Genomic DNA, 26,708 nt, shown 5'->3' with positions numbered 1-26,708 from the left:
ATACACAATTGGTTCTTGGACAAATGAGTAGAAGATAACCCTCTTTTCCTGAGCACTTTCTAAAGGCCAGATGTGGCACTGGCTCATAACAAATGCCATGTAAGTTATGTCACTGTCACGAGCAGACATGTTCTTGGGAGAAGATGCCTAGTTCCCTTACAATAATATTGATGGTGGCAAGGATAGGCCCTGATCTTCCACAATTAATGTGCCTTGATATTTTTAGGTCTTGAGTACACAGACTTGTTTGTCTAGACATAGCCTATTGCATTCATCAGGATTGTTTTAGTTGCAAATGATAGTTGCAACTCAAACTGGCTCAAATTAAAAAGGGAATTCATTGGCTCATGTAACTGAAAACTTTGTGGAAAAGCTTCAGGTATTAAGGTGCTTTGTGGTGCTTCAAAGCTTTAGGCATTGATCCAGATGCTCAAGCAGTGTTCTCTGGAATATCTCATCTCTTGACCCTGCTTTCCTCCATTTTGGCTTCATTTCATTTTTGGCATTTCCACATTTCAGCAGAGTGGCCAAACAGGAGGCTACTGGTTATGTCTTACTAACTTAGCCACCCAGGGAAAGAGAGTCCCTTTTTTTTTTCTTCTGTTTTTTTTTTTTTTTAGCTTAAAACACCACACATTTATTATTGACAGTTTTGGAGGTCAGAAGTCACTTTAACTGAAACTATTGATAAAATCACTTGTCAGCAGGCTGCATTCATTCTGGAGGCCCCAGGGGAGAATTTACTTCCACACCCTTTTTTTAAAAAATTGAAGTATAATTGACCTATGTTAGACTAACACCATGTTAGTTCCCGGTGTACAACATATTGATTTGATATTTCTATACATTACAAAATGATCACCAGAAGAGTCTTTTGATGCTTCCCACAAAATCCCTTGTTCATTGCCTCTGAGTGGCCCATCTTGAGCTATGTGCTGTTTCCTGGACCAATCACTGTGGCTGGGAGGATGAGGTGGTGTCATTGACAAGGCCTAGGTCACATGGTCCTGGGGGCGGGGGTGAGGGTATAGAGTCCCTCTAGTAAAACCTTAGGGACTAACAGGGGCAAGGCATGGTTTCCCAAAGAAAAACCCAATGCAATTACCCAAATAAGAGGAAACATGATGGAGAGTTAGAGCTTATTAAACTGAAATTTTCTCTTTGGAATTTCTACAAATGTTTCTGTTTGATGTAAGCAAAACGTACAGGAGCCTGTCACTCTCTGGGTTTCCCAGACTCACTAGTGTGGCATTTGCCTCCTCTTACCTCCCAGCCCCAACTCCCTGTCATACAGAGGCCCCTATACAGAGCTGTCCTGCAGTGCTCTTTGCCATTCCTGAGCTTTTGAACATGCTTTTGCCCTTTACGTGGAATGCCTTCATTGTTCCTCATTAAGCCCATTCATCCCGCAAAACTCAGCTCGAAAGTCTCATCTGTGAAGCCCCTGGTTTCCTGGGGGGCAGAGCCAGTGCCTAACAGTATGGGTAGCATCCCATACCAATACCTCACAACACACACACCAAGTTTTTTTAAAGGATATAATTTACATGCCATAAAACTTAACCTTTAAAAGTATACAACTGAATGAATTTCAGTATATTTACCAGGTTGTGCAAATATCACCACAATCTAATTCCAGAACATTTTTAAGACCCCCAAAAGAAAGCCTAGACCCATAAGCAGTCACTCTTCATCCTCCCCTTCCTCAGCCACTGGCAGTCACCAATCTACCTTCTGTTTCTATGGATTTACCAGTTTTGGACATTTTGTGTAGATGGAATTACACAATACGTGGTCTTTCATGTCCGGCTTCTTTCACTTGCACAATGTAATAGTGTTTGCGAAGTTTATACACGTGGTATCAGAACCTCGTTCCTTTTTATTGATATGTCTGAACAATATTCCACTGTATGAATACACCACATTATCTTTTTGTCAGATGATGAACATGTGGTTATTTCCACACTTTGGTAATTATGAATAATGCTGCTATAAACATTCGTGTACACGTTTCTGTGTGGACATAAATTTTCAATTCTCTTGGGAGTGGAATTGCTGGGACATGATGGTAATTCTGTTTTTAACTTTTGAGGAACCGCCGAACTATTCCAAAGTGACTGCAACATTTTACATTCTTATCACTATTGTATGAGGGCTCCAGTTTCTCCACATCCTCTAACACTTACTATTGTCCATCTTTTTGATTATAGCCATCCTAGTGGCTGTGAAGTGGTATCTCAGTGTGGTTTTGATTTGCATTTCCCTATTGACTAATGATGTTGAATGTCTTTTCATGTACTTGTCATTTGTACATCTTCTTTGGAGAAATGTCTATTCAAATCTTTTAACCATTTTAAAAATGGGTTATTTGTGTTTTTATTGTTGAGACGTAGTTCTTTAGTCTTAATACTCAATCCCTATCAGATAACTTGATTTGCAAATATTTTCTCCTGTTCTGTGGGTTGTCTTTTCATTTTCTTCATGGAGTCTTTTGAAGCACAGAAGTTTTTAATAAAGCCCAATTTATCTGTTTTTCCTTCTGTTGCCTGTGCTTTTAGTATCATATTTAAGAAACCATTGCCAAATCCAAGATCATGAAGATTTGCCCCTTCTAAGAGTTTTATAGTTTAGCTCCTACATTTAGGTCTATGAACCATTTTCAGTTCATTTTTATATGTGGTGTTAGGTAAGGGTCTAACTTCATTCTTTTGCCTGAGGATATCCAGTTGTCCAGGAACCATCTGTTAAAAAGATTATTTTTTCCCCATTGAATTGTCTTGGCACCCTTGTTGAAAATTAACCACAAATGTATAGGTCTCTTTCTGGACTCTCAATTCTGTCCCATTGATCTGTGCCTATCCTTATGTCAGTATGACAATGTTTTTATTATTGTAGCTTTGTAGTAAGTTTCAAAATTGGGATGAGACCTCCAAATTTGCTTTTCCTTTTTAAGATTGTTTTGGCTATTCTGGGTCTCTAGCATTTCCATGTGAATTTTAGCTTGTCAATTTCTGCAAAGAAGCCAGGTGGGATTTTAATAGGGATTGTGTTGAATCTGTAGATCAGCCATCTGAACAATATTAAGTCTTTCAATCCACGAACATAGGATGTTTTTCAATTTATTTAGATCATTTTTAACTTTTCAATAATGTTTTATAGTTTTCATTGTACAAGTCTTACACATCTTTTGTTAAATTCTTTCCTAAGTTTTTTATTCTTATTGATTCTGTTGTAAATTGGATTGTTCATTGCTAGCGTATAGAAATGCAGTTGGCTTTGTGTGTTCATCTTGTATCCTTCAACATTGCTGAAGTTGTTTATTCAGTAATTTCTGTGTGTTGTGTATGTGAATTCCATAGGATTTTTTTTTTCTTCTTTCTTTAAACAACATAATTTCTCAAAATAATTGATTTAAGCATCTGCAGTGGTCACTTCAACCCTTGACTTCTGGCTCAGTACTGGTGAAAGTAATCAGCTTAACCATCTCAGAAGGACTGTGGCAAGTCAGTGAGCTGCTTGTGGAGCCTCATCTGAAAACAGTCCCATATCTTAGAAACTTCACCACAAGGAATTTTTCTTGTAGTGATACTTAGAGTCTTGGTAGGCATCTGAACTGGTCCTTTCACTTAGAGATTCTTTGCCTTTGCACCACTGATCAAGACAGCACACGTCTTCTCCAAAGACTTTACACTGTGGCTGGTCAGGGTAATTCTAATTCGGTGAATTGCCACCTCTGGTTCCATGGGTGTCTTTCCGGTATCTTTAAAGCAGTGGCTGCATCATGGCTTCCTGAAAGACTGTTCCTCAGGGAGATGGAACAGCACAGCTGTGAATCAGGAGCAGAAGTGGGCAGTCCGGGGCTCCACTGGGGCTGCGGCTGTGTCTGCATCTTCCTCAAAGAGCAGGATTTTCTAGATACAAGATCATGTCATCTGCAAACAGAGATGGTTTTACTTCTTCCTTTCCATTCTGGATGCTTTGATTTCTTTTTTTGCCTAAATGCTCCAGGTAGGCCTTCTGATACAACCTTGCATAGGAGTGATGCTGTGGGTTTTTCATAGCTGCCCTTTATCAGGTTGAAGTTGTTCCCTTCTATTCCTAGTTTGTTGACTATTTTATCATGAAGGGGTGGTGGTGGTTTTTTTTCCAAATGCTTTTTCTGTGTCTATTGAGATGCAGTTTTTGTCCTTTATTAATATACCATATTCTGTTAATATGGTATATTACATTGATTTTCTTATGTGGAACCAAATTTTTATTCCTGGGATAAACCCACAGTGTGTAATCTTCTTTGTATGTTGCTGGATTTGATTTGCATGCAGCATTTTATTGAGGATTTCTGCATCTATATTGATAACATTGATCTGTGGTTTTCCTGTGATATATTTCTTTTTAATCTTTGGACCTTATATTTTGTTGTTGTTTTATTTTTTACTTTGTTGTCTTTTCCCCCAGCATGAGAGCTCCTTAGGGCCAAAGATGTGTACCGTAAACCTCAGATCTCTAGACCTCAGCACAGGGCCTATATGGAGGGGTCAGGAGATGGTGACTGAGACAAATGAGGCAGCTTCTGCCCTGTAGCAGACTGTCTTCTGGATCCTTGCAGTTCAAGTGCATTTGGAATGTTTTCATCCCAGTTGGATAGAACCTTGCCTGCTGCTCTCTTTAAATCCAAACAGCACCAAGGCATGGGTCGTTTTTCCTGTTTCACAACAGTCATGCCCACGGGGATGCCGGGAGCATCTTTGTATTCTCCCAGGAGCCTGGTGTAGGAGGGGAGTTGCAAACAGCTGACACTCAGTAGTTGTTTGGTAACTGAAGGAGAGGGTGGGAATTGGCCTTTGCAAGCCCCCTTTATAGGAGATCCATGATCACCTTGTGGGTTTGAGGGCTGCAGACATCCTGGGAACTTGTGGAGAGAAAGCCTGCATCCAAGTCCAAGCCCATAATCTGTAATGAGCTAGGAAATCCCCCAGATGAGGTTAATTTTGAAAATGGTTATTTGCTTTTCTGTGGTAATTTGAATTTCTCTGAAACCTCATCCAGAATCTTTCTCTAAAATGAATGACTTAATAAAAATATGATTATTAATAACACGTTGGTTATATTGGTTCATTAATTTCAACAAATATTACATACTATTGCAAGATAGTAATAATAGAGAAAACTGGGTGTGGGATATATGGAAGCTCTTTGTATTATCTTCACAATAATTCTGTAAATCTAAAACTTAAAAAATTTTTAAAGTTTACTTAAAAAAAGGATATAATGCTGAGTGAAGATTCAGGTTAAGCTGTTTTTCCAAATAGCTATCCAATTTCCTAGCTCCTTTTATTGAATAGTAGAAATTGATTTGTCTGTCTGCTACTTATGTATAGAATTCTCATATTCTCATAATCTGGGTGTTAGTCTACTCTTAACTGATGCACTCTTTTAAGTGTTGACATTTTACACATTTTGATATGTGAAATAATCCATTTTCATTACTCAGTTATAAAACGTTATCCATCTTGGGCTTTTTCTCCCCCAGGTAAATAGAAAGTATCAAAAAATTATATTGAGATTTTAGATGGAAATGTACCAAACCTGTATTTTTATTTTGGGCAAGAATCAATTTATTTATGTTAATCTTTCAAATTCAAGAATATGGTATGCTTCTCAATTTATTCAAGTCTTCCTTTACAGTTTTTAGTAATTTAATCATTTTCTTCATGTAGGACTTTTGTGTGCGTGTGTGTGGTTATTCCTGGCTACTAGTTTTGTTGCTACAGTGTAAAATATTTTTCTTCTGAGTTTTGAAGGATTTTGATTTTTTTGTATCTGTATCTGGTAAGCAGCCACTCTCTGAACTCTTTTCATTAGTTCTGAGTTTTAATGTATATCCTTTTGAATGTTTTTAGCCACATTAGTATACTGTCTGCACATATTAATGTGGTTTATTCCTTATCACAGCAGCCAGACCTTCCAGATTAATGTTAAGCAACTGTACTGATCTTGGGCCTATTTGTTCCATGTCTACCTTTAATGGAACTCCTTTTATATCACTGCTCTGGGTTTGGGGATCTTTATTGTATTAAGGAATTATGCTTTCATTTCATGTTAGTGTTTTTTAAAAATCTAGAGTAGATTAACTAGAATAAAATAGATTGAGTTTCATCCGATTACTGTTAAGTTTATTAAGGTGATTGGTTTTTGTCTTGACTTACTGTTGTGGTCTCTTACGTTACTAGACTTTTGTAACAGATTAAACCACACTTGCATTCTCTAAATAGGGCTTGTCATGAAAATAACAAGTCTGAAGCCATTAGCTCTCCAGGAGGCCCAAACGGCATGAAAGATTTTCTTATTAGGTACACCTATGAACTGTAGGACAAACAGCACCAACTCGTGCCACAGACCCTGCTCCCTGGAGCCCAGAGGCATCGGGAAGCAGCCGAGACTACACGGCCACCCTCTGGATGGAGACCCCATGTTCTCAAGAGAAGGGATGGTGGATGTGGCAGGAGCATCAGGGGAGGAAGAGATGGGGGCAGCCCCGGGCGGAGGGGCAGGGGAGTAGGAGCAGGAAGCTGGGACTGGGGAGGCCCCGTGGAGAAGTACAGGCTTCCGGGCCGGTGTCGTGGGTTTGAATCCTGGCTCTGCCAGGGCCTGGCACACTAGCTCCTTCTTCCCCATGCGGGGACGAACAGTCAAGATCTCAAATGAAACCTGTTCTTCCTCCTGGGTCCCGCCTCTGGGAGACAGTGGCACCAGCACCCACGCCATCCTCCCAGCCAGAGAGCCGGCCACCCCTTGGTGCCTCCCTCTTAGGAGGCCAGGGCCCGGAGGCAGGCCCAGGCCCCAGCACACAGCCTGACTCAGGGAGGTGCTCACTGAAGGTTTATTCAATAAAGACCACAGAAAAGACTGTCCGTGGAGCTTCCTCCAAATGGGAGAAGCAGCCCTTCTGGGAAGAAAGAACATTCTTGGTCCATGTGGGGCTGAGTCAGTTAAAAACCATGCCTAAGGCACATGGCTGGTGCTGACCTCTGTGTCAGAAGACGGCGTGGGCTTGTTGCTCCATGGAATTCTTCCTCGTCGTTTTCTTTGGGTTTCCAGGCTCGGGGCCGGGGTGAGGGCACAAAGTGAGGGGCCCTGGGGGGGGGTCTCCCACCGCTCACTTCCTCCAGGGCAGGGTTTTAGGCCCCAGGCTGCCCGGTCCTCCCTCCATCCACCAACCAGTCGCTGCTGCTGCCGCCCTGGCTCACACCAGGGGGACGGGGTAGGAGGCGCAGGCTGCCAGGCCGCACATGTTCTTCCCACGCTCCATGAGGAAGTACCTGTGCAGAGGGAGGGGCTGAGGCCTGGCGGACGGCTTCCTCTCCACAGGCCCTTCCGGAACCAAGGTCTGACTCCAGGGATTAGGCCCTCTGAATTTACTCACAAAACAGCAGTACTGGGTTATTCTGACCACCAAGAAATCTCTGACCTGTGAGTAACTTCTCCTTCCCTCGACCTGGCTGCCACCTGAACTCTCTTCCTTATTCTGTCCATATCACTTGTCCCAGAGTTTCCTGAGGGCCCCGTTCTTAGCCCTGCCTAGGCCCTCACGTAGTTATTTAGTCACCACTGGGACCCCTCGGGTAACAAATGAAAACCCCCTTTTCAGATGAGAACACGGAGTCTGAGAGAAGAGACAGGGACAAAGTCCCATCAAGGTATGTACCCAGGCCACCTGATTCCAGCCCCATTCCAGGAGGGGCTGTCAGCCATCGGGTAAACTTGGTGCTTGGATTTCTCACCCACAGGCCCTCCCAGACGCTGGCTTAGTCCCTGTAGGGCCCTGTGTTGTGAACTGTTTCCTAGTGGTGGTCATAGAACCTCCTGAGCCAAATGGACTCCTGTTCTGGACACAGAGTCATCAAAATCGGGGGTCCAGGATGGGAGAGGGGCTGCTGGAGGGTTCTTCGGGATGTGAGGGTTACATCCTCACGCTCCCCTCTTCCTGGCCTGGGCTAAAGGCTGTGGTGAGCAGCCCCTTCTTGGAAGCCACATTTGAGGTGGAGGAGACCCCCTGCACACTCCGAGGGCCCCCAGACCTGAGCAGTCATGCCCCCTCCCAGCACACGGGACCTGGAAGCTGCTTACCCCTTCATTCCCCACTGGGGACCCCAAGAGTTCTTCACGATCCAATAGGGTATCCCATTTTCTTCTCCGTACCCAACAGCCAGGACTGCGTGGTTTACTTTATCTGGAGTTTTATGACAGGAAGTACTGGAAAATGAAAAAGGCTTGAAAATATGGAAAATATGTGGGACTTCCCTGGCGGTCCAGTGGTTAGGACTCTGCGCTTCCACTGCAGGGGACGTGGGTTGGATCCCTGGTCGGGGAACTAAGATCCGGCCTGCTGTGCAGCACGACCAAAGAAAAAAAAAGTGATTCGATCACATCCAACCAGTGAATTAGAGCAACGTTTCCCAAAGCGGGGACTGGGAGGCATTTAAGGTGGTGAATTAACTCTCCTTTAGTCACAGGGCAAGAGAAGTATTCTCTTCAGCCCCTTGGGTTCTGCTCACCCAAGGGAGCGAGATTTAGCGCGGTGCTGGCCCAGCTCTGACACCTGATGCTTTCCGATGCCTCTTTCATAACAAGGAGAGAGCAGCCCTCCTGCTGCACCTTCTGAGGGCAACAGTGTCCAGCTGGAGTTTCACATGGCATTGCTTTGTTGCCTTTTAAGATTACCTTGTATTTGGGACAATTACACAGGTTTCTCATTTTAGCTAGTGAACTAGTTCTCATGAGGACATTCTGAAAATTTCAATAGGACAAACTGCAGTGGTCATGTGATCACTGAGCCGACGTGTAACTGAGTTGTTGGCCCGGGGACAAGGTGCGAGACACCAGCAGTGTGCAAAACTCTGCTCCTGGATTTAGCATGCCTCCTTCGGCAGGGAGCAGGATGGCAGAGAGGCTACTTCTGTACAGTGGACCGAGGGCTGTGACAGCTGGGGGGCTGACAGGAGCCCGAGGGAGGGGATCCAACCAGGTGGGAATGGGGTGGGGCAGGGACAAGGCTTCCCTGGGGAGGCAGGGGACTCGCATAAAACTACGAGCTCTTCAGTGGGGCAGGGGCAGGGGCACGGGGTGGAACAGGGAGGACGCGGGTGGCTTTGACAGGAGATGAGCTTGGAGAAAGAAGGACCAGAACACGGGGGTTCCCCCGGCCGAGCTAAGACACGGGACGGTGGGGAGACGCTGGAGGATGGAGGAGTTGGTGTGGCGAGAAGGGTGTTCCAGAAGACTGACTCTGGCTCCAAGTGGAGGATGGACCAGCGGTGAGGGCACAAGGACAGAGCAGGAAGGAGGGAACGGTGGGCAGAGACACGGGGAGGGAGCGGAGAGCACGCTTCTGAGCAGTGTTAATGGGGCAGCGTCTGGTGAGGGACGGAAACATGCAGGATCTGAGGTTTCCACGGGCCATCCAGCTTGATGTGGCGGGGAGGCCCTTAGATCTGTGGGTTTAACGCCCGGCAGAGACCAGGCTGGCGGATGGAGACTTGGAATTTCTCAGCAAACAGCTGGCCGTGGAGTTCAAGGAGTGTGTGAAAAGAGGGCAGAGGGCTAAGGAGAAAGCCCTGGAGAACACCTGCACTTAGGAATGGCCACATGACAAGAAGGCCATGAAGGAGATGCTACCGGAAGTGGCCGAACTCACATTGCAAAACAGGCAAGAGGCCTGGGTGAGACGAAACCAGTGTTAGAGAACTCGGGTTTCCTGAAAAACCCTGCGGTGGAGGCTTCAGCACGGGATTCTGGTGTCTGAGAGCAGCTATTTCCTATTTCACATCTTCAAATTTCTGAACACAGGTTTTCATCACGAGAGGCAGCTCTTCTGCTGAGGAAGGGTGAGCTCTGGGCTCAAATGGGGGCCCGGGACCCCAGCCCTGACCAGCCATGTGACCGCCTCCTCCTCCCACTTGGGGACCGAGGATCCTGACCTTCAGGGCTGCAGGCTGATGCACTGGCGGAAGGTGCGAAATGCCCACCCAGCCCCTCCCCGGCTCACCTGGAGTAGACGCCCTTTTTGTACATCAGAAAGTCATCAATCACCTCAAAGGCAAAGCTCACAGGGTTGTACAGGGCCACCGCCTCCACCATCGCCTCCTCGTCATTCTGTGGACAGAGGGGCCGACAGGTGGACACACGTGGCCTCTGCCACCTCCCCACCCCACTTGCGAAATATGGCCCTTTGCCCAAAGTAGGGGACAGAGGCTCAAAGCGATGATACTGAGGAGGGAAGAGAAGTCTGTTTTAGACCAAAAAGCTGCCGCCAAGGGGGAGCTGCCCTTCCTTACAGCAGAGCCAAGCCCTGGGTATTGGGGGCTGGTATGGGGGCCCCTGCCTTCTTGCACCTGAATGGCCGGGATCCTTGGGGTTTTTTATTTGGCTTATGGGCCCCTCCTCCCAAACTCTGGCTCCCCTGTGACCTCCCTCGGCTTTGCTGGGCTGGACCGTGCGCTCATCTCTCTCCCCCTCCCTGCTCTGCTCCGAGGGAATCCTGCACCCTTCCGGGTCAAGCCCAGGGTGCAGCGTGGACTCATTCGCTCACTCACTCACAGCCACATGCCAAGGCCCTCCCGTGGACCAGGGGCTCCAGGGGGTGCAGACATGGGTGTGACTCCCCCACTCCCACCCCCAGGACGCCCTGCACCCACAAAGCCAGTCTAAGGAGCTTTTTTTGGTAGAACTCAGGGGTTAGAAGTCCATGAGCAGATAAGGCCCAGACAGTGGTAGAAATGTGTGTGTGTGCCCGAGGAGGATGCATCCCGTCCAATGGGGAAGGTGGGCGTGAGGAAGTCAGAGGCTTCCTGGAGGCTGCGGCTTTGGAACAGAGCTGCGGAGACTGGGCGAGAGCAGCAGTTGCAATCACCGGGGGAGATTTACAAAATCCCAGTGCCCAGGCCGCGCCCCAGACGATTACATCAGCATCTCCAGGGTGGGTCCCATGCAGCAGGATTTTTTAAAGCATCCCTGCTGGGACCCACTGGGTTAGCATGAGCTAAGGAGGCCATTCCCCTGGCTGGACACTTAGGGAGTTGAAATGAGGGTGAGCTGAGGCCAGGGCTCTGCTGAGGAAGGGTCAGGCTGGAGGGGCTGGGGCACCAGCCCTTCCTCCGTCCTACCTCCCTGGAGGGGCAGGCAGTGACCCAGCTGCAAAGAGCAAACGGCTGCCTGGTAAGCAAGCCGCTTGCTTCCCTGTGCTCAGAAAAGGCCTTGTGAGCACAGACAGGTCAGGGCAGATGAGACCAGGAAGGCACGGAGGCCTGCTCACCAAGAGGGGGAGCATGTCGTGGGGCCGGCCGTTCCCGTGGGCATCCCTCGGCCCTGCCAAGGAGGGCCGGACGCCAGTGCTGGCCTGCTCTTAGGGCCCTGCAGGTGCCATGGGCAAGGCTCTCCTGGGCACCAGGCAAAAGGGATACCTTTGAGCTCCTGGTTCACTGCCTAATGGGATACGAATGGGCCAGAGTGGTTCAGCCCTTGGTGAGTGTATCTAAGAGAAACTGGCTCTTGTTTGAAGATAAATCTACCATAGAAACATCCCAACTACAGGGTGTAGATTTTGGAATGACACGGTCTCCGTTCAAATCCAGCTTCCACTTCTAGCTTTGTGGCCTTGGGCACGTTACTTAACCACTCTGAACCTTTCTTCACCTATAAAATGAAGGTGATAATGACATTTATCTCCTAGGGTTGTCTTGATAATACATGTTAAGTGGTTGGTATAGCTCCCGTCAGCACTCCATAAATTTCATTACTGTTGCTGACTGCATGGCACATGCTTTAATTAAATGGTAGCTACTGTCATTACACAGACACCACGTTTGTGATTTACGCACACATTTGTGGGCACACGCCCTCAGCCTCCTGCTCTCATCAGCACACGTCACACCTACACACACCCGTGGAAATACTCTTTCACTCTTTATGCATGTTCGCCCATGCTTGCAAACATGCAAACAGTGGAGTCACGAGGGCTGTTCACACTTATTCCAGCTCCCTCTCGGACAGAGTATGGTTTGTACTGTACTGCAGTATGGAAGTACTGCACTTCCCCATCCACTTGAGGTTAGGTGTGGCTGTGTAACTTGTTTTGGCTTTAAGCGCCAGTGCATAATTTACCACTCTCTTCCCCTCTGCCTGGGTCCTGGAGTGAAGCCAATGACACAGAGAGCAGCCCTGCTTAAACCAAGGGATATGGCACATGAATGAGACATAAAATCTGATTGTTTTAAGCCATCCAGATTTTGCAGCTGTTCCTGCAGCATAAGCTGGTTTATCCTGACTGACGCACATTCACTCTGTGCATTCACATTCAATCTCTCACACGCATGCCTGATATCACACACATCCTCACATCCTCTTTGGTAGGATGGGGATTACTGCTTGCATTTTACATACAAGAAAACTGAAACACAAGATGGAAGAGCTGTACAGACCCAGGTTAGAACCAGAGCACTTGACTGCCAGTCTCTTGCTCTTTCCCTTCTGTCTTCCACCCTGCCCCCGTCACAGTGATTGAGATTCAAGGATAATCAAAACTTTTGAATCAAAGTGATGTGCTGCTCGGAAAGGCTGCCCTGCAGTGCCCATTGGCCATCTGACGGCAGTGGAGACTGGCCTCCTGATCAGAACACATTCCCTATCCAAGAGAAGGATCGGTACTCACCATTGTGATGTTGGCTACATCCTTGACAAAAGCAATGGCCTTACTGGGCTGGAACTTGCAGTCACCATCCTGTTCAGGGTGGCAAAGGTCATGGAATACAGGTTAGGGATGCTCGGCCCCAGGCTGAGACTTCAGGCCTCCCCTATGCAATTTGATAACATTTATAAAGCAAAAGCTACAGGTCCCAGGGCCTGGGTGATGAGGTCACTTATGAGAGAATTAGAGGCCTCCTTGTCCTCAAGGACCTCACAGTCTAGTGGGAGGAAATGGTCCTGTGCTGGCTTTGGCAGAGGTGGGCTCGCATGGCACCTGCTGGGAGCACGAGGAAGGGGCCTGGCCCAGTCCAAGGAAGCTTGTCGAGAAATGGAGACGAGTAAGAGCCTGCATGGCAGGGGAAGGGCGGGCCAGTCTCAGCCCAAGGAACTTCACCCACAAGAGGCAGGCGCAGAGGACACACGGAGGGAAGATCAAGCCCTTCTGAGGCGGGAGAGACGGTCAGGATGACAAGAAGGCAGGACCTGACGTTTAGGAACCAGCAAGTGGGTGGGTGGGAGCAGAGGGCTTATGAAGGGGAGAGTGAAGTAAAAGACAAGACTGGGAAGACAGATCTGCGTGAGGTGGCGGGAGGGCAGGACTCGAAAAGAGTCTGGAGTTTCTCTTGCAGGCCCTGAGGGGCCTTTGAGGAGTTCTGAACAAGGCAGAGTGTGGTCAGAGCTGAGTCTCAGAGGCCACTCTGGCAGCCCCTGGGTGGAGGGGGCCCAAGGAGAGGGCACCCACAGTGATCTAGGGTGAAGGGAAGCCAAGGTCCGAGTGCAGGCGGGGACACAGGATGGACCAAAGGAGCAGATGCGAGAAGGTCTAGGATGGTCAGAAGGCTGACTGAGGTGAGGTCTGGGTCAGGGGGCCGCCCTGAGAACGGACCACCGGCCGCCAAGACATTTTAGGGAAGGGTGGTCCTCCCATCGCTGAGAGGGGAGATACAGGAGGAATCCCGGGTTTGCGGGACAGTCGAGGTGCCCAACCGTGCACAGGCGGGGTTGAGGTGATGGCAGGGGAGGCCCTGGACAAAGTGGGTGTGGGCCCAGGAGTGCTGTCCACACGAACGGGGAGGGAAGAAGCCAACAGACGGCATCCCGGTGCACTCACGGCAGGGGCGGGGCAGCCTGACGGTGCTGCCACACATAGGGCGCTAAGAGGCCCCCAGCTGGCTGACAGCTGGGGCTTGGGCAAGCAGAGGAGGGGGAAAAAGTGAGCTGCAAGAGACAATTCTGAGAATCCAGGTGGAAGTGGGGAGTCCTCCAGCAGGGTGCGGGGGAAGAGATGTGTTCCAAGGCTGGGACAAGAACGGAGACGGGGAGCACTGCAGACCAAGAAGACGGAGCCCAGGCTGCCCAGAGTTACCTGGCCCTTGTAGGGGTAGGTGTCTTCACCCATGATGCCCTTGTTGTACCGGATGTACTCGAAGGCCTGGCTGGGGAGACCCCTGCAAGAAGCACACACAGCTGTGCCCACCTGGGACTGGCCCCGATGGAGGTAGGGGCTGGAGCTTGCCAGACGTTTGCCCTGGCAGGGCTGGGAGGCCGTGGTTGGGGCATGTCCCAAGGGCAGAGAAGTCTCTGAGGGGCTAGCAATGCCACCCTGTTTGCCTGGCCTCAGGATACAGCTCAGCAGACTCAGAAGAGGCTATCAAGGAGGGTCCAAGGTCCAGCCACACGTGCTTCCGTGGGACACAGACCTCTGGAAGCCAGGCCCCTCACTCTGTCAGGAACAGGACCCAACAGGATCTGCCCAGCTGACTGGTCATTGCCACCACTGTGCCCACTGGGCCCCGCCTGGGCAGGTGCTCTGCAAACATGACTTTCCAACCCCTCAGAACCCCGGGAGGTAGCTGCTGTTATTTCTTGAAGCTCAGAAAGGCTGAACAACTTGCCCAGGGCCCCAAAGCTACAGCCAGGATCTGGTTCCAAAGGTGGATCTTCTTCTACCTCGTGTTGCCTCCTGGAGTAAAGAAGACTCGACAGCTACCCAGCCACAACTCCCCATCAATCTCCTGTCCCTTCTGGTTTTTGTCCAGAGCATCTGTCACCACCCCACCTGTGGCACAGCTAGAACATCAGCTGCTGTATCCCTCGTGCCTACATACAGGGCAGGGGCTGTCGTATTTGCTGAATGAACGAAAAAATGAAGCAAACCAAAGCAAACAGATCCCTTGGAAAAATGGTGGGGCCCCAGGATGCCCTTTCAGACTTGTGATGGGTGGTGTTTATAAGTTGCAAAGAGGAAAGAGACCAAAAAGCCATGAAGCTAACCATGATAGGATGGTGGGTCAGCAACTAGGCCGTGACTTCACCCCCGACTCCCAGACGCAGCCCGAGCGTGGAGGCCCTCGTGTTGGCTCTGTCAGGTGGAGCACCAGGCCTGCCCAGGACTCGCCCGGGAGAGGGATGGGCCGCAGGTAGGCGAGGGGAGGCGAGGCTGGAAGCGTGCTCTAGGGGAGCACGAGGGCCTGGCTTTACACACGTGTGTGCTGGGAAAGCCGCTCATCCCGAGGAAAGGTCTCAGAGCACATGAGGAGGAGATGAGGGCTGGAGACACGGAGAAACGTGGGTAAATCCCTAAGAACCCGTGGGCCAGGGGAATTCCCTGGTGGTCCAGTGGTTAAGACTCGGTGCTTTCACTGCTGTGGATTCGGGTTTGACCCCTGGTCGGGGCACTAAGATCCCGCAAGCCATGTGGTATGGCCAAAAAAATAAATTAAAAAAAAAAAAAAAAAAGGGCCAGGAAAGCAGGCCCAGCAGAGACGCAGCCTTTATGCCTGAACCCTGCACCACATCTACAGGAAAGCTCCTCCACGCGGCCCGCCGAGCTGGGGTGGCTAGAGCTTTAGAGAACTTGTGGAAAGGCCAGCCAGACACCTGTGTGTGGATCTTGGTTTTGGAGGATGACGTGCTTCTCATTCTATTAATTCTTTCGGCCACTCGCCCAGAGGCCTTGGTGGCCGGTGAGGCCAAACGTGCTGTGGGGTGAAATCCGGGTGACACCAGGGAACGAGGATGGATCCTGGAACCAACCAGGCCTGGGCTTGCATTACAGCTCTGCCCGTTCCAGCTGAGGGACCTTGGGCGTGTGAGGTGACCTTCCCCTCCACAAGCGGGGCCGATTTTGCTCCCACCGAGGGCAGAGGCTGTGGCAGTGCCCAGCCCTTACGAGGCCCGACAGAAGTGACCCCGGGAAATGAGCAGGGGCTTCGGGCCCCCCCGGTCAGGGCCGTACCCTTGGCAGCCGTGATTGTTGAAGTTCTGGGCGCAGTCCACCAGCTGCTGCTCGGCCTGGAGGGAGGAACGCACGCCTGGTGAGCTGAGCGCCTCCAGCACCTCCCGAGCCGACCCACGCCTGCGGCCCCGCCCGCCCGGGCTCAAGGGCACCAGATTGTAAGCTCCCCGAGGGCAAGGGCTGTCTGTGTGTCTGAGGTGCCAGCCCAGGAGCCGGCCTCTGTTGGGGAGAAGCTCAGCGACGGCCTGGCAGCCAAGCGGGCAGGTGAGAGGGCGCGGGGGGCCCTGAAGGTGTGCACGTACGTGCGGCTCCTGGGGTCCCGTGGTGGCAGATGGGAGGGGGAGGGGACGGGCCTTCCCTCAAGCCGGTTGCTGGTGGCCCTCGCCAGCCTTGCCGGCCCCTCTTCCCCACACAGGAGGCAGCGGCTGGGCAGTCACCCCCGACTCCGGGGGCTCAGGGGTCCCCACTCGCTCTTCCCTGCCTGAAGGTGACCAGCTTGAGAGGGGACACAGCTCCTACAGGGCTGCCTCCCAGGCAGGCTCTGCTCTCGGAAGGCCCCAGGTGGCCACACCGAGGAACTCCCCGACCCACCCAGGGATGAGCCCTTGGGCCATTTCCTCAACAAGCCTCGTTCCTTCTGAAGTGTCAGCTGAGGTCTGCACGCTGCATGTCCGTGAGGCTGGGACACCTGAAGTCCAACTGAAATGGCACTGTCAGCTAAAGCCACAAAGAAGCCTGACGGCCCAGGCCTGGCCCTCCGAATCAGGCCTTGGAGCGAAGCTGTGACCCCTCCTCCGCGTCCCTCCCCCGGCACCGGCACCGTGGCTGATCGCTCACCAAAGAGGGCAGCCTCCCAGTTGCAATGGCGACAGCAGACTCCAGGGCCCCGGTGGTGGAGAAGGTCCAGCAACTGCCGCAGCTGCCCTAGAGGCCAAGGGGAGGGGGAGGGAGGTCAGGGACCAGGACCCCTCTGGCTTCCGTGACTTCAGCTGACAAAGCCCCGGCCCACACTGTCCACTCTGACCCTCATGAGGCCCGCGAGGCCGGCATCCTTCTCCCCGTGTTGCAGATGAGGAGGCCGAGGCTTGCACAGGGGAAGCAGCAGCAGCCACCGGTGACCAGCGACCGTGCACCCCCAACCCTCGCTACCAATCCCCACCGGCCTACACGGCCAGAGCCCTCCCTCCCGACCCCATTCTGTGCTCTTCTGTTCTTCTGAATCTTTTTTTGGCACTCGGGATCTTAGTTCCCCGACCAGGGATGGAACCCATGCCCCGGCAGTGGAAGCGCAGAGTCTTAACCACTCGACCGCCAGGGAAGTCCCTCTACTTCCGAATCTTATGCTGGCTCCTCCTCTTCCCACTGTTTTCCAACAGAAGGACTCGCCAGAGTCCTGTTTCTAGAACCTTCTCTCTCACCTCTCCACCTCCAATCTCACCCACAGTCCTAACTGTTAAACTGACAACTCCCCAAACCCTGCCTCGGCCCTGACCTCCACCCAGGCCCAGACACCCTGTCTCCCAGATGATCCCACCCGTATACGCACCAAACCCTTCAGACTCTGCGTGTCCTGCCCCATCCGTCCATCTCCCCGTCCTCTGCCACGGTCACTGCCGCTGCCCGGCCACCTTCCTCCCGGCGCCTCCCGAGGGCTCAGAGTCGGGCGCTGGAGCCTGCCAGCCTGGTTCAAATCATAGCTCTGCCCCACACCCCCTGTGCGACCTGGGCGAGCTGCTGCCCCCTCTGACCCTCGGTCTCGTCATTTGTAACATGGGAACAGCCGTGCTTGCCTCACAGGGCTGTTTGTCAGAGGGGTAGATGAGATCCTGCCCGTCGTGCAGTTACCCCACGGGCTCTGTAATATTAGCTGCTGTTTGTGTTTTTCTCTCAGCCGCATCTTGGTCTCTTTTCTGCCCCTTGCTGGTTCAGTCTTCCATATTTTACTTCTGAAACGTCTCCTAAGATTCCCTTCCTCACTGTCCTTGTTGAGTCCTCACTGCTTGTCTCCCTGGAAAGAGCCTTCACGCTACCCCGGCCCCCAGTTCTTTCTCTCAAAGCCTTCCCTCGGCAGGGAGGGAGGGCCTGGTCAGAGTGTCTCTGGCTGGTCAGAGGCTGGGCTTGGCCACCACTGCAGGAGGCAGGGCAGGGCCGAGTGGCCAGCACTGGCCTTGAGCAGAGACCTGGGTGGAAGGGCCCTCTGTCGTCTGCTTGCCTTGTACCTTCAGCGCTTCCTCCTCTGTAAAGTGAGAAACCCTCAAGGCTGCTGAGCTAATGTCAGATCCGGTCACCGTATCTGTAACCGCATGGTGGCTACAGCGAGAGACCACACACACCCGTGAGGGTAATCGCCTTGTTCTGGCCCCTCCGCCCCGGGGCTCCGTCCTGCCCGAGGGTCAGTTAACACAAGGACCTGGAACGTTCTTGGCAGACTTCCCCTTCTCACCTGCCCAAAGGGTGAGCAGGTTTCGGGCTTCCACATTTAATGCTTGTTGCTTTGAACGGTCATGGAATTCTCAGATGGTCTAAAAGCTGCCTTTGGGGCTTGGGGCAGAGGGCTGACTTCATTCTACCCCTCCGACTGCTGGGAGGGGAGACTTGTTTTGGCTTCCGGGTGCTGGTTTAAACGTCTAGATCACTAGGCAGGTTCTGGGAACCCAGTGAGCCTGGGAGGATTTGGAGCTGTGCCATGTGGCTTTAAGGAAAAGGAGAAAATGTTGCTCATGGAGAGTTTCAGTGGAAAGCAAAGTGCTTCCAGGAGGGAAACCTTCACCTTGTATTTCCTGGGATGGAGAGGTCGGCATCTTCCTGAAGAAGGCCACTGTACTGTCACTTCCAGGGGACAGCAGGGGGTGGGTCCAGACTCTCCAGGACAGAGCAATGTGCTGGGACACTCCAGCCAGCGGCCCAGTCCTCACCTCTGTGAGTGCAGGGAAGACACCGCCACTCCCCTTGCCAGGCACGCTGTGCCCTGCAGGGGGCGCTCCTGAGAACACGTCTGAAATGCTGGGTTCCATTCTGTTCACTAACCACCTGCAGCTCCCTTGTGGGAAGCAGCCAGCCAGGGAGGGGCTGGACCCTGGTGCCTTGTGCAGCATATGGAGGACTGGGAAGAAAAGATGTATGGGCAGTAGGAATGGGGTCCCGGTGTGCAGTTACTGAAGGGCACAGAGAACGTGATGTTGTGGGTGACTGTAGAAGAGACCTAGGGCCAATGGGGAACTTTAGACAGTGGGGTGGAACACGGGGGATGGGTAAACTTCAGCCCAGTGAAGAAATACGCTTTTATCCCCCAGAGCCATCCATAAAAACAATGACCTCCCAGCCTTTCAGAGGAAGGCAGCTAGAGAGATGATGAGAAAAAAAAATAGAGTTGGGGCTATACTCTGTGTTTTGGGATTCTTTTGAGTTTTTCTTCCTGGCATACTGTCTGAGAATGTGGCTGTTTAGAGGGGGGAAAGGTGGGGATTGTCACGCATACCTGATTTTTCACTGGTGAGACAAAATTTCCTTTTTTCCGCCAGTCCATGGAGGGTGGGTAGGGACCAGTACCCCGAAGGTAGTTACCTTTGGTGGCTGAGCAATTCTGAAACAACGAATTACGTTTTTTTCAGGGGGAAAAAGAGAAACCTTTTCGATGGAAAAGTATGTAATTCAAGTGGAATCACCAAGAGAGAATAAGAAAGATTGTAGCTGTCAGAACCATCCCACCCCCATCTATTGGTTCCAAATGCTAAATGACAGGTCCTTTTGGGAGCCCAGATTGGGGGTAGTTAGGACAGGGCAGGCGGATTTAGCAAATAAAAATACAGTTCACCCAGTTAAATATGAATTTCAGATAAATGATGAATAAGCCTGTAGTGTCTGTCCTGTGCAATATTTAGGATATACTTATGCTAAAATATTAGTTGTTGTTTATCCGAAATTCAGTTTTAAGGGGCAACTGTATTTTCTCCAGCAACTCTAAGTTTGGGGTCTGCATGAGGCCATGAGCATGGACTGATGAACTGCTGGGGGCTGACATGTCTGGATCCCCCAGGAACGTGGGGGCCCCCAGCTGCAGCTGGGGAGGGGCCGAACCGCTCTGGAAGCAGAGCCGGCTATGAGCTTATTCCAAAGGTTTGAGCGAAAAGACTCAGATTTGGTCACAATGAATAACACTCACCTGAGGCTCTGACCAAAGATACTTGCGTTTTAATTCAGCAAAGCTCATGTCTGAAAACTGGTTCAGTCCCACTGAAAAAGAGAAGGAAAAACCATAAACAAACAAACAAACACAACAAAAAAGAGGAGCTCAGTAAGTCACTAATAAAGAGAAAAAATAATGAAACCCCACGTTGACGTGTGTCCGATCTACAGCCCCTGCAACTTGGCTCCTTTAAATTTTTAAATGTCATGTACAGGTGACCCTTACAAAAAATTTTTTTTTAATTTATTTTTTATTGAAGAATAGTTGATTTTACAGTTGACCCTTGAACCACATGGTTTGAACTGGGCAGATCCACTTATACACAGATTTTTTTCAATAGTAAATACTGCAGTGCAACATGATCCCAGGTTGGCTGGATCCTTGGATGCAGAACCATGGAGACAGAGGAACTGGGTATACAGAGTAACCGGGTATATGGAGGGCAGACTATAAATTATACTCAGATTCTCAGCTGTGCAGAGGGTCAGTGCCTCTAACCCTGCATTGTTCAAGGGTCAACTGTAATTCAATATACCAAGGTCAACCTCACTGTGCTTCAGAATTCCCTGGGGAGCTTGCCTTCTCTTTTTCTTTTCTTTTTTTTTTTTTAATATTTATTTATTTTGGCTGCGCCAGGTCCTAGCTGTGGCACACGGGATCTTTGCTGCCGCATGTGGGATCTTTTAGTTGCAGCATGAGGACTCTTAGTTGTGGCATGCATGCGGGATCTAGTTTCCTGACTAGGGATTGAACCCGGGTCCCCTGCATTGGGAGCACAGAGTCTTACCCACTGGACTACCAGGGAAGTCCCGTGGGGGAGCTTTTCAACAGTACAAATGTCTGGGCTGCACCCTGGAGATGCAGACGTAATGGGTCTGGGGTGGGGCCTGGTCACCCATATTTTTAGATACCCCATCAGTGAGTCTGGTGAACAGCAGGGTACAGAACCAGCACACCTGCGCCAAGTGCCCGCCCACCTGCCACCTCCTTCAGTCTTCCTAACCCGCGAGGGGAGTGTTATCCTCTCTACTTTACAGTCAAGTAAAACTTCACAGCGGGGTCACACAGTCAATATTGGGCAGAAGTGAGAGTCAAACTCAGGTTTCCTTCCACCTCATGCTTTTGCCCACATTACCAACTTAGCTGACACTGCCGTCATTTCTGAGCCCTCAGTATACACGTAGTGTGTGTGTGTTTCTAGTGAAACTAACCCGGAGGGAAGGCAGATGTCCTAAGAGGCTGCTCATGAGTCCAGGGCATGTCTCTGTAGAGGCTGCCCCGACAGCAATCCAGGGGCTCAGCATCTGGGCTGGACCCGCAGATGGCAGGAACAGGGCAGGGCTTCTGTACACCCCCTGTAAACTTCACAACCATCCAGGGGTACCAGCATCGTCCTAAAGCTACAACCCCCTGAATCTCAGAGAATAATGGCGGAGCCAAAATCTGAGGTCAGCCAAGCCCAGCTTCAGAGCCTGGTTTGCTGCTCCGTCCACCCCAAGCCCCTAGTGGGCCCTTTAATCAGTGGCACCACTCATTGATTTCCTTCCAGATCTGAGATGCTCCCTCCTGCCATGGGCGAGAAGCCCGGAGGAAAGGTGTCCCCACGGTACTTTTGAATGTGTGGTTCCCGGCGTTGTGGGCATTGATCTTCCTCCAGTTGCTGACAAACGCCTGCAGCCTGTGGTGGTACTCCTCCGAGCTGTATGTCTTTCGGTGCTGAAACAAAACACATCAGCAATAAGTCACAGAAACAGGATGCAGCTCACCAGAGGGAGACAGTTTTGTTTTCTAAGAGGAGGATTGGAAGTTTTCTTTCTGCCACGATTCTCAGGCCAAATCTGTATCACAGGCAGGACGCTGCCCTGGGTCTCTGTGGTGAAAGTCGGGAAGTTACAAAGCAACCCCCCCCCGCTGCCTCTGGGGACCTGTGGTCAGAATGAAGCCCATGCAGCTGCCAGAGAGTCAGCCAAGAGACCAATAGGCCCTGGTGAAGGACCTGCCAAGTGCAGGTCACCTCTGGACGCCGCAACTGGTACTAGGTCAAGTTAATGGCAGAAATCACCATTTTTCAAAAATACGCACACTAGTGTTTTCCAACTGATTTTGCAGCAAGCACACAATGTGACGTGAATACAAAATACAGAAATGAATCTCAAGGCTTGAAAGGCTGCTAGCCAACTTCATCACTGGGGACCACTGTTTGGAAGGAATTCACTTAACTGAATCTTTCCCAGTGCTTGACCGATTCCCAGTTGGGAAAGATGCGGTTGGAAAACCCCTTTTTATTATCTCAAATCCAGCACAGTTTCGTTTGATAACAGGAAACTTAGTGAAATGAAAAACTTGAGAAAGAAGTTGGACACTGACCTGCACCATCCATGACTTAAAGTGAAACATCTCTGCAAAAAAAGAAGAAAAAAAAATTAGGCCTGGGTGTCTTACAGTAACGTCTATCGCCAAGTAGGGCACATCAGAACTGATTTGCATTTTAGGGAACTGGGCTAAATTTAAAGCACCAAAAATGGTGTTATCTAATGCTGAATGTGAAGAGGAACTCAAACTCTTACCACTTTTGTACTCCAAATTAATTTTGAAAAACTACACGCCGTTAACCTATGGTATTAAAAGTCAGGATAGTGGTGATCCTTAGTCGGGGTACAGAGGGGGCTTCTGGGGTGCTGGTGATGTTCTATGTCTTCATTGGGGTGCTGGTTTCACGAGTATGTTTAGATTATGAAAATTCATTAAAATGCATATTTAATGATTTGTGCATTTTTCTGCGCTATATTTCAGGAAGAAGTTAATTTAAAAACCTATTTAAAAAAAAACCTATATATCCCAAGTGTGGGCAAAATTTTGTTAAAGGGACAGATGGTAAATATCTTAGACTTCGCTGTCTCTACAGTCTGTTACAACTACTCAACTCTGCCCTCGTGTGTGAAAACGAAGGGGTGTGACGGTTTCAATAAAACTTTATTTACAAAAAACAGGCTGCAGCGCCAGTCGTTTGTAGACCCCTGCTATATCCACCCTTGTACATTTTTAAGTTATCTAAAAACTGCACTTCAAATTTTTATAGCTGCAAAGGATGTATTCCAGCTTATTGTAAAGAATGACATATAAAAATAAGACTGTTACATCATTCTTTTAAAGCTGACCAAAAGGATCCATGATACCATCATGATTTGATATCCACCATCAATAACATGAACAAACCCTTCTATAAGAGCTGGATATTTTAGATAGTTTCTTTTTCTCCTTGAACTCCCATCTCCATCCACATCTCACAGAATTTTACCCTAAGGGAGCATCTGTTTTTACTTGGTCGCTCTAGCATCCTTTTATGCAACAACAAGAACAGAAAGTATAAATTTAAATTACTTTTACTTCCTGTGACCCATATACCCCTAACTATTATAAAAATTTATTCTGGATTAAGTCATCATCATCACCATCATTATTAACACCGATTAAAACATGTCAAATATACCTTATGAAAAGTATTTGTTAAACATAAAAAGTAAACTTGTATTGGAAAGGCATCTCTTAATGAGGTAAATTAAACTTTACTAACAACCCCCCTCCCCATGGATTTATATATTCATGGGTGAATATTACCTATTTTCTTGAATGGGTTAACATTAATTCTGGTCTTTGTCTCAGCCCTTTCAAAAGGCTGAGAAATTCTGCTCAAATAAACAGGATTGTTCATTGCTTATTGCTTCTGGGAACAGAAGGCAATTTTTAGAGCAATGTCATTCAATTCCTTGCACTCCTTCCTACGCCCCAAATCACATGGTGCTGTATTACGCAACATTATTTCTCTGACCCCAGCAGCTGATACTTCGGTGAGGTCCTCTCTTCTCTTGGAAGTAAAGGGTTTGGAAATAGATTCCCTGTCTGTGCCGGTATCACTTGGAACTTTTTTGTGTTTCCCCACTGATCCACATCCCACAGTTTGAAGATCTCTGTTTTATGGAATTTAGGATCTCCCCTTGTGGGTCACAGATCTGTTCCAGAAAGCAAGTGATAGCCATTTTCCCTGGGGAAGAAATGCACATTTCCCCAATATATGCCCTGCGTGGGGTTTCAGAGGATTGCAAATCCTAGTTAAGGCCCTGCTACAGCTGATGGCTTCAGAGGAAGACAGATCTCAACTTAGGACCAGGGTTTAAGGCAGATGGTTTAGGACAACTGACCAGTGTTTGCCTCCAGAGGTTTCAAAAGCGACAAGCAGGTGTGAAAACCCAGTATTAGTTCTCATTCGCTGGAGGTCAGCAGAAGAAAAAGCCAGAGATGATCTTGGGCGAGAAAGATCTCTGGTGACCCTTCACCACAACCTCAGATAGATCCATTTCAATCCATTGTGACTTTCGGAAGAAAGCACACATGCTTTATGTACCGCCCTGTCTCGGGGACCACGTGGGAGTATCTAGAACAGGGATTAGCCTGTTTTTGTATGGCCCACGAGCTAAAAGTGTTCACACTTATAAATGGTTTTTAAAAAATGACATTTTGTAGCACCTTAAAATCATTTGAATTCAAATTTCAGTGTCTATAAGTAAAAGTTTCCGGGACTACAAACCCACTCATTCATTTGCACACTGCCTATGGCTGCTTTCAACACAAGTAGCTGCTACAGAGCCTGTGTGGTTCACAAAGCCTGAAATATTTACTATCTGGCCCTTTACATAAGGAAAAGTTTGCCAAGCCCTGCTTTGGAGTTAAGACAGCTTCCAGCACCAGCCCTCCTCCTCCACGCAGGCCACAGCCAGGGTAAAGCAAAGCCCTGGCTTGGGAGCAGCTGGGTTTTCCTTAGGTTGGGACTGAGTTGGAGCTGGGCGTCCTCCCAGGTCTGCAAGACTGGGGGACTTTCTTGGACAAATGGGTCGGGAGGAATAAGGCAAGATTCTGGTCGAAAAGATTCAGCCCCAGTGATCTTTGTCCCATCCCCCGGCTGCTCTTTGGCTACAATTCTTTGTCCTCAGGGTGAGGGGGCTGGTGGTCTGCTGAGGTCAGAGCCTGTGGGCGGTGGGCAGAGGCTGAGGGTGGGGAGTGGCAGGGCAGGAGGGAGGCTGCAGGGGCGAGCCTTCAGCCTGGGGAGGTGGCTGGACCCCCAGCAATAGAAGGGGTGTAAGAGCAGCATGAAGCTGGGCCACTCACATCCCACCTGGCCATAAAGGGGAGCCCTGGGGCTGGACCTTACCCCCCTGAGCCCTTGGAACAAACACCCTCAGTCTTCAAGGGCTAAAACTGCTATTGCTCTAAGTGCAAGTCACTCCTCCAAACAGCCCGTCCAGCCCATTGTACAGATAGACTCTCAAGGCACCTCTGGGGATCCCCTATGTGCAAGTCCCTGGAAGGTACTCGGAAAGGCTGGAAAGTCCCTGCTTGCCTCCGGCAGGGGCAGATCAACGTCCTCTAAGTCTCCAGATGGGGGGTGGAGGGCAGAAGGGGCCGCAGACTGCTGTGGCTTTCTAGTCTCTGCAGCGCCCCGAGCAAGGGGGACCCTGGGCACCTAGCCACCCGCTCCTCTGCTCACGCGAGACGCCCGCCCTCCAAACCTCCCCCTCCTCCCGCCCCCCTCCCCGTCACACAGGTCACCCCGCCTGGATCCCGGTTACCGGCCCGCAGAGCTCTTGAGCCTCGGGCCTGGGAAATGCGCTGCCCAGCTGCTCCCGCGCCGAGTCCCCACCCGCACAAGGTCCCCCGAGTCTCCGACCTGCCGGGCCCCTTTCCGGGGGCGCTCGTCCCCATACCTAGGGAGCTCACTGCCAGGTCGGCGGCGCCGCAGGCGGTGGGGCCCAGGAGCCAGGCTCCGGCGCAGAGCAGCGGCAGGACGGCCCACATCGTGGCGGTGGCTGCGGCTGCGACTCGGCTGGCGCACTGGCTCCAGAGGCCGCTGGGCAGGCAGCCAAAAGCCGCCTCGTGGGGGCGGGAGGGCGCGAGGGGCGGGGCCGGGCGGCGGACGGGGTGGGGGGGTGGGGAGGCGGGAGGCGGGAGGCGGGCGTGGAGGAGGCGGGTGGAGGAGGCCGGGGGGGACCGGGGGGGGACGGGGGGGGGGGAGGCGGGACCCTGCAGGACTGCCCCGAGCGCCAGGCTCTTGGGAGTGGAGCGCCTTCGACCTCCCGTCCTGGCCACATCACTCCCCTTTCTCCTTCTCCGCAAGGAAGGGCCGAGGAGAGTTGGACCGCTCCGTCCGGCGGGGTCCTAGATCTGCCGGTCTGTCGGGACTGGCCGGCACCATGGGCGAGGGTGGTGCCTGTCCCCACCCCAGAGCCCCCATCTCCCACCCTCATTAATCACATTCCCCTGGTTGTCCCTTGAGCCTTGGAATGAACTTAAACTAGAGGAAGTAGATAGCTGTTTTTATGAGCTTGTTCCACCCCTACCCCCGCCCGCCCCGCAGAAAGTCTAAAGTCTTTCTGCTGAGAAAGTCCTATTAGCAGCTGTAGGGCCATTTTCTCTATTTTGCAAATCTGAAAAAAGGAAGAATATGATTTATAAGAGTCTGGGTGTGCGATAAATAAAACAATGAGCATC

At 50.5% G+C, this 26,708-nt stretch overlaps 2 protein-coding genes across 9 annotated transcripts in view; one reads left to right on the top strand and one right to left on the bottom strand.

Moving 5' to 3' along the window:
- MORF4L1 (mortality factor 4 like 1) overlaps positions 1-26,708 on the top strand; it is a 62,648-nt gene that overhangs the window by 27,986 nt on the left and 7,954 nt on the right. The window contains exon 15 of one of the 7 annotated variants that reach the window (XM_082448804.1): positions 4,456-6,156. The exons of the other annotated variants lie outside the window; for them this stretch is intronic. Within the exon in view, the coding sequence (XP_082304930.1) occupies positions 4,456-4,471 (16 nt within the window). The 3' untranslated portion in view covers positions 4,472-6,156. Of the gene's footprint in view, positions 1-4,455; positions 6,157-26,708 lie in introns of those variants that run through there. 7 annotated transcript variants of the gene reach the window in all.
- CTSH (cathepsin H) lies at positions 6,865-26,079 on the bottom strand. 2 transcript variants are annotated; one of them, XM_082448845.1, is made up of 12 exons: positions 25,925-26,078; positions 22,533-22,564; positions 21,776-21,881; positions 20,142-20,212; positions 19,458-19,562; positions 16,817-16,903; positions 15,980-16,035; positions 14,108-14,189; positions 12,707-12,775; positions 10,046-10,152; positions 8,128-8,253; positions 6,865-7,319 (listed from the first exon to the last, which is right to left on the bottom strand). In XM_082448845.1, exons 1-12 carry the CDS (start codon positions 26,013-26,015, stop codon positions 7,244-7,246), a joined length of 1,008 nt encoding a protein of 335 aa, XP_082304971.1. In that variant the 5' UTR covers positions 26,016-26,078; the 3' UTR covers positions 6,865-7,243. The 2 variants fall into 2 exon arrangements, with proteins under 2 accessions (XP_082304971.1, XP_082304972.1); XM_082448846.1 differs by lacking the exons at positions 14,108-14,189; positions 15,980-16,035 and having other exon boundaries at positions 25,925-26,079.

This window comes from Balaenoptera physalus (genome assembly GCF_965194825.1).
Source record: "Balaenoptera physalus genome assembly, chromosome: 2".
NCBI classification, from domain to species: Eukaryota; Metazoa; Chordata; class Mammalia; order Artiodactyla; family Balaenopteridae; genus Balaenoptera; species Balaenoptera physalus.
This window is presented reverse-complemented; position numbering and strand designations above follow the sequence as displayed.

Coding starts and splice junctions, on each gene's coding strand:
- CTSH (XM_082448845.1), bottom strand. CDS start 26,015: ATGTGGGCCGTCCTGCCGCTGCTCTGCGCCGGAGCCTGGCTCCTGGGC. Junction 10,153..12,706: donor ATGTAGCCAACATCACAATG/GTGAGTACCGAT, acceptor CTCTGTCCACAG/AATGACGAGGAGGCGATGGT. Junction 8,254..10,045: donor AAAAAGGGCGTCTACTCCAG/GTGAGCCGGGGA, acceptor TTCATTTTCCAG/TACTTCCTGTCATAAAACTC.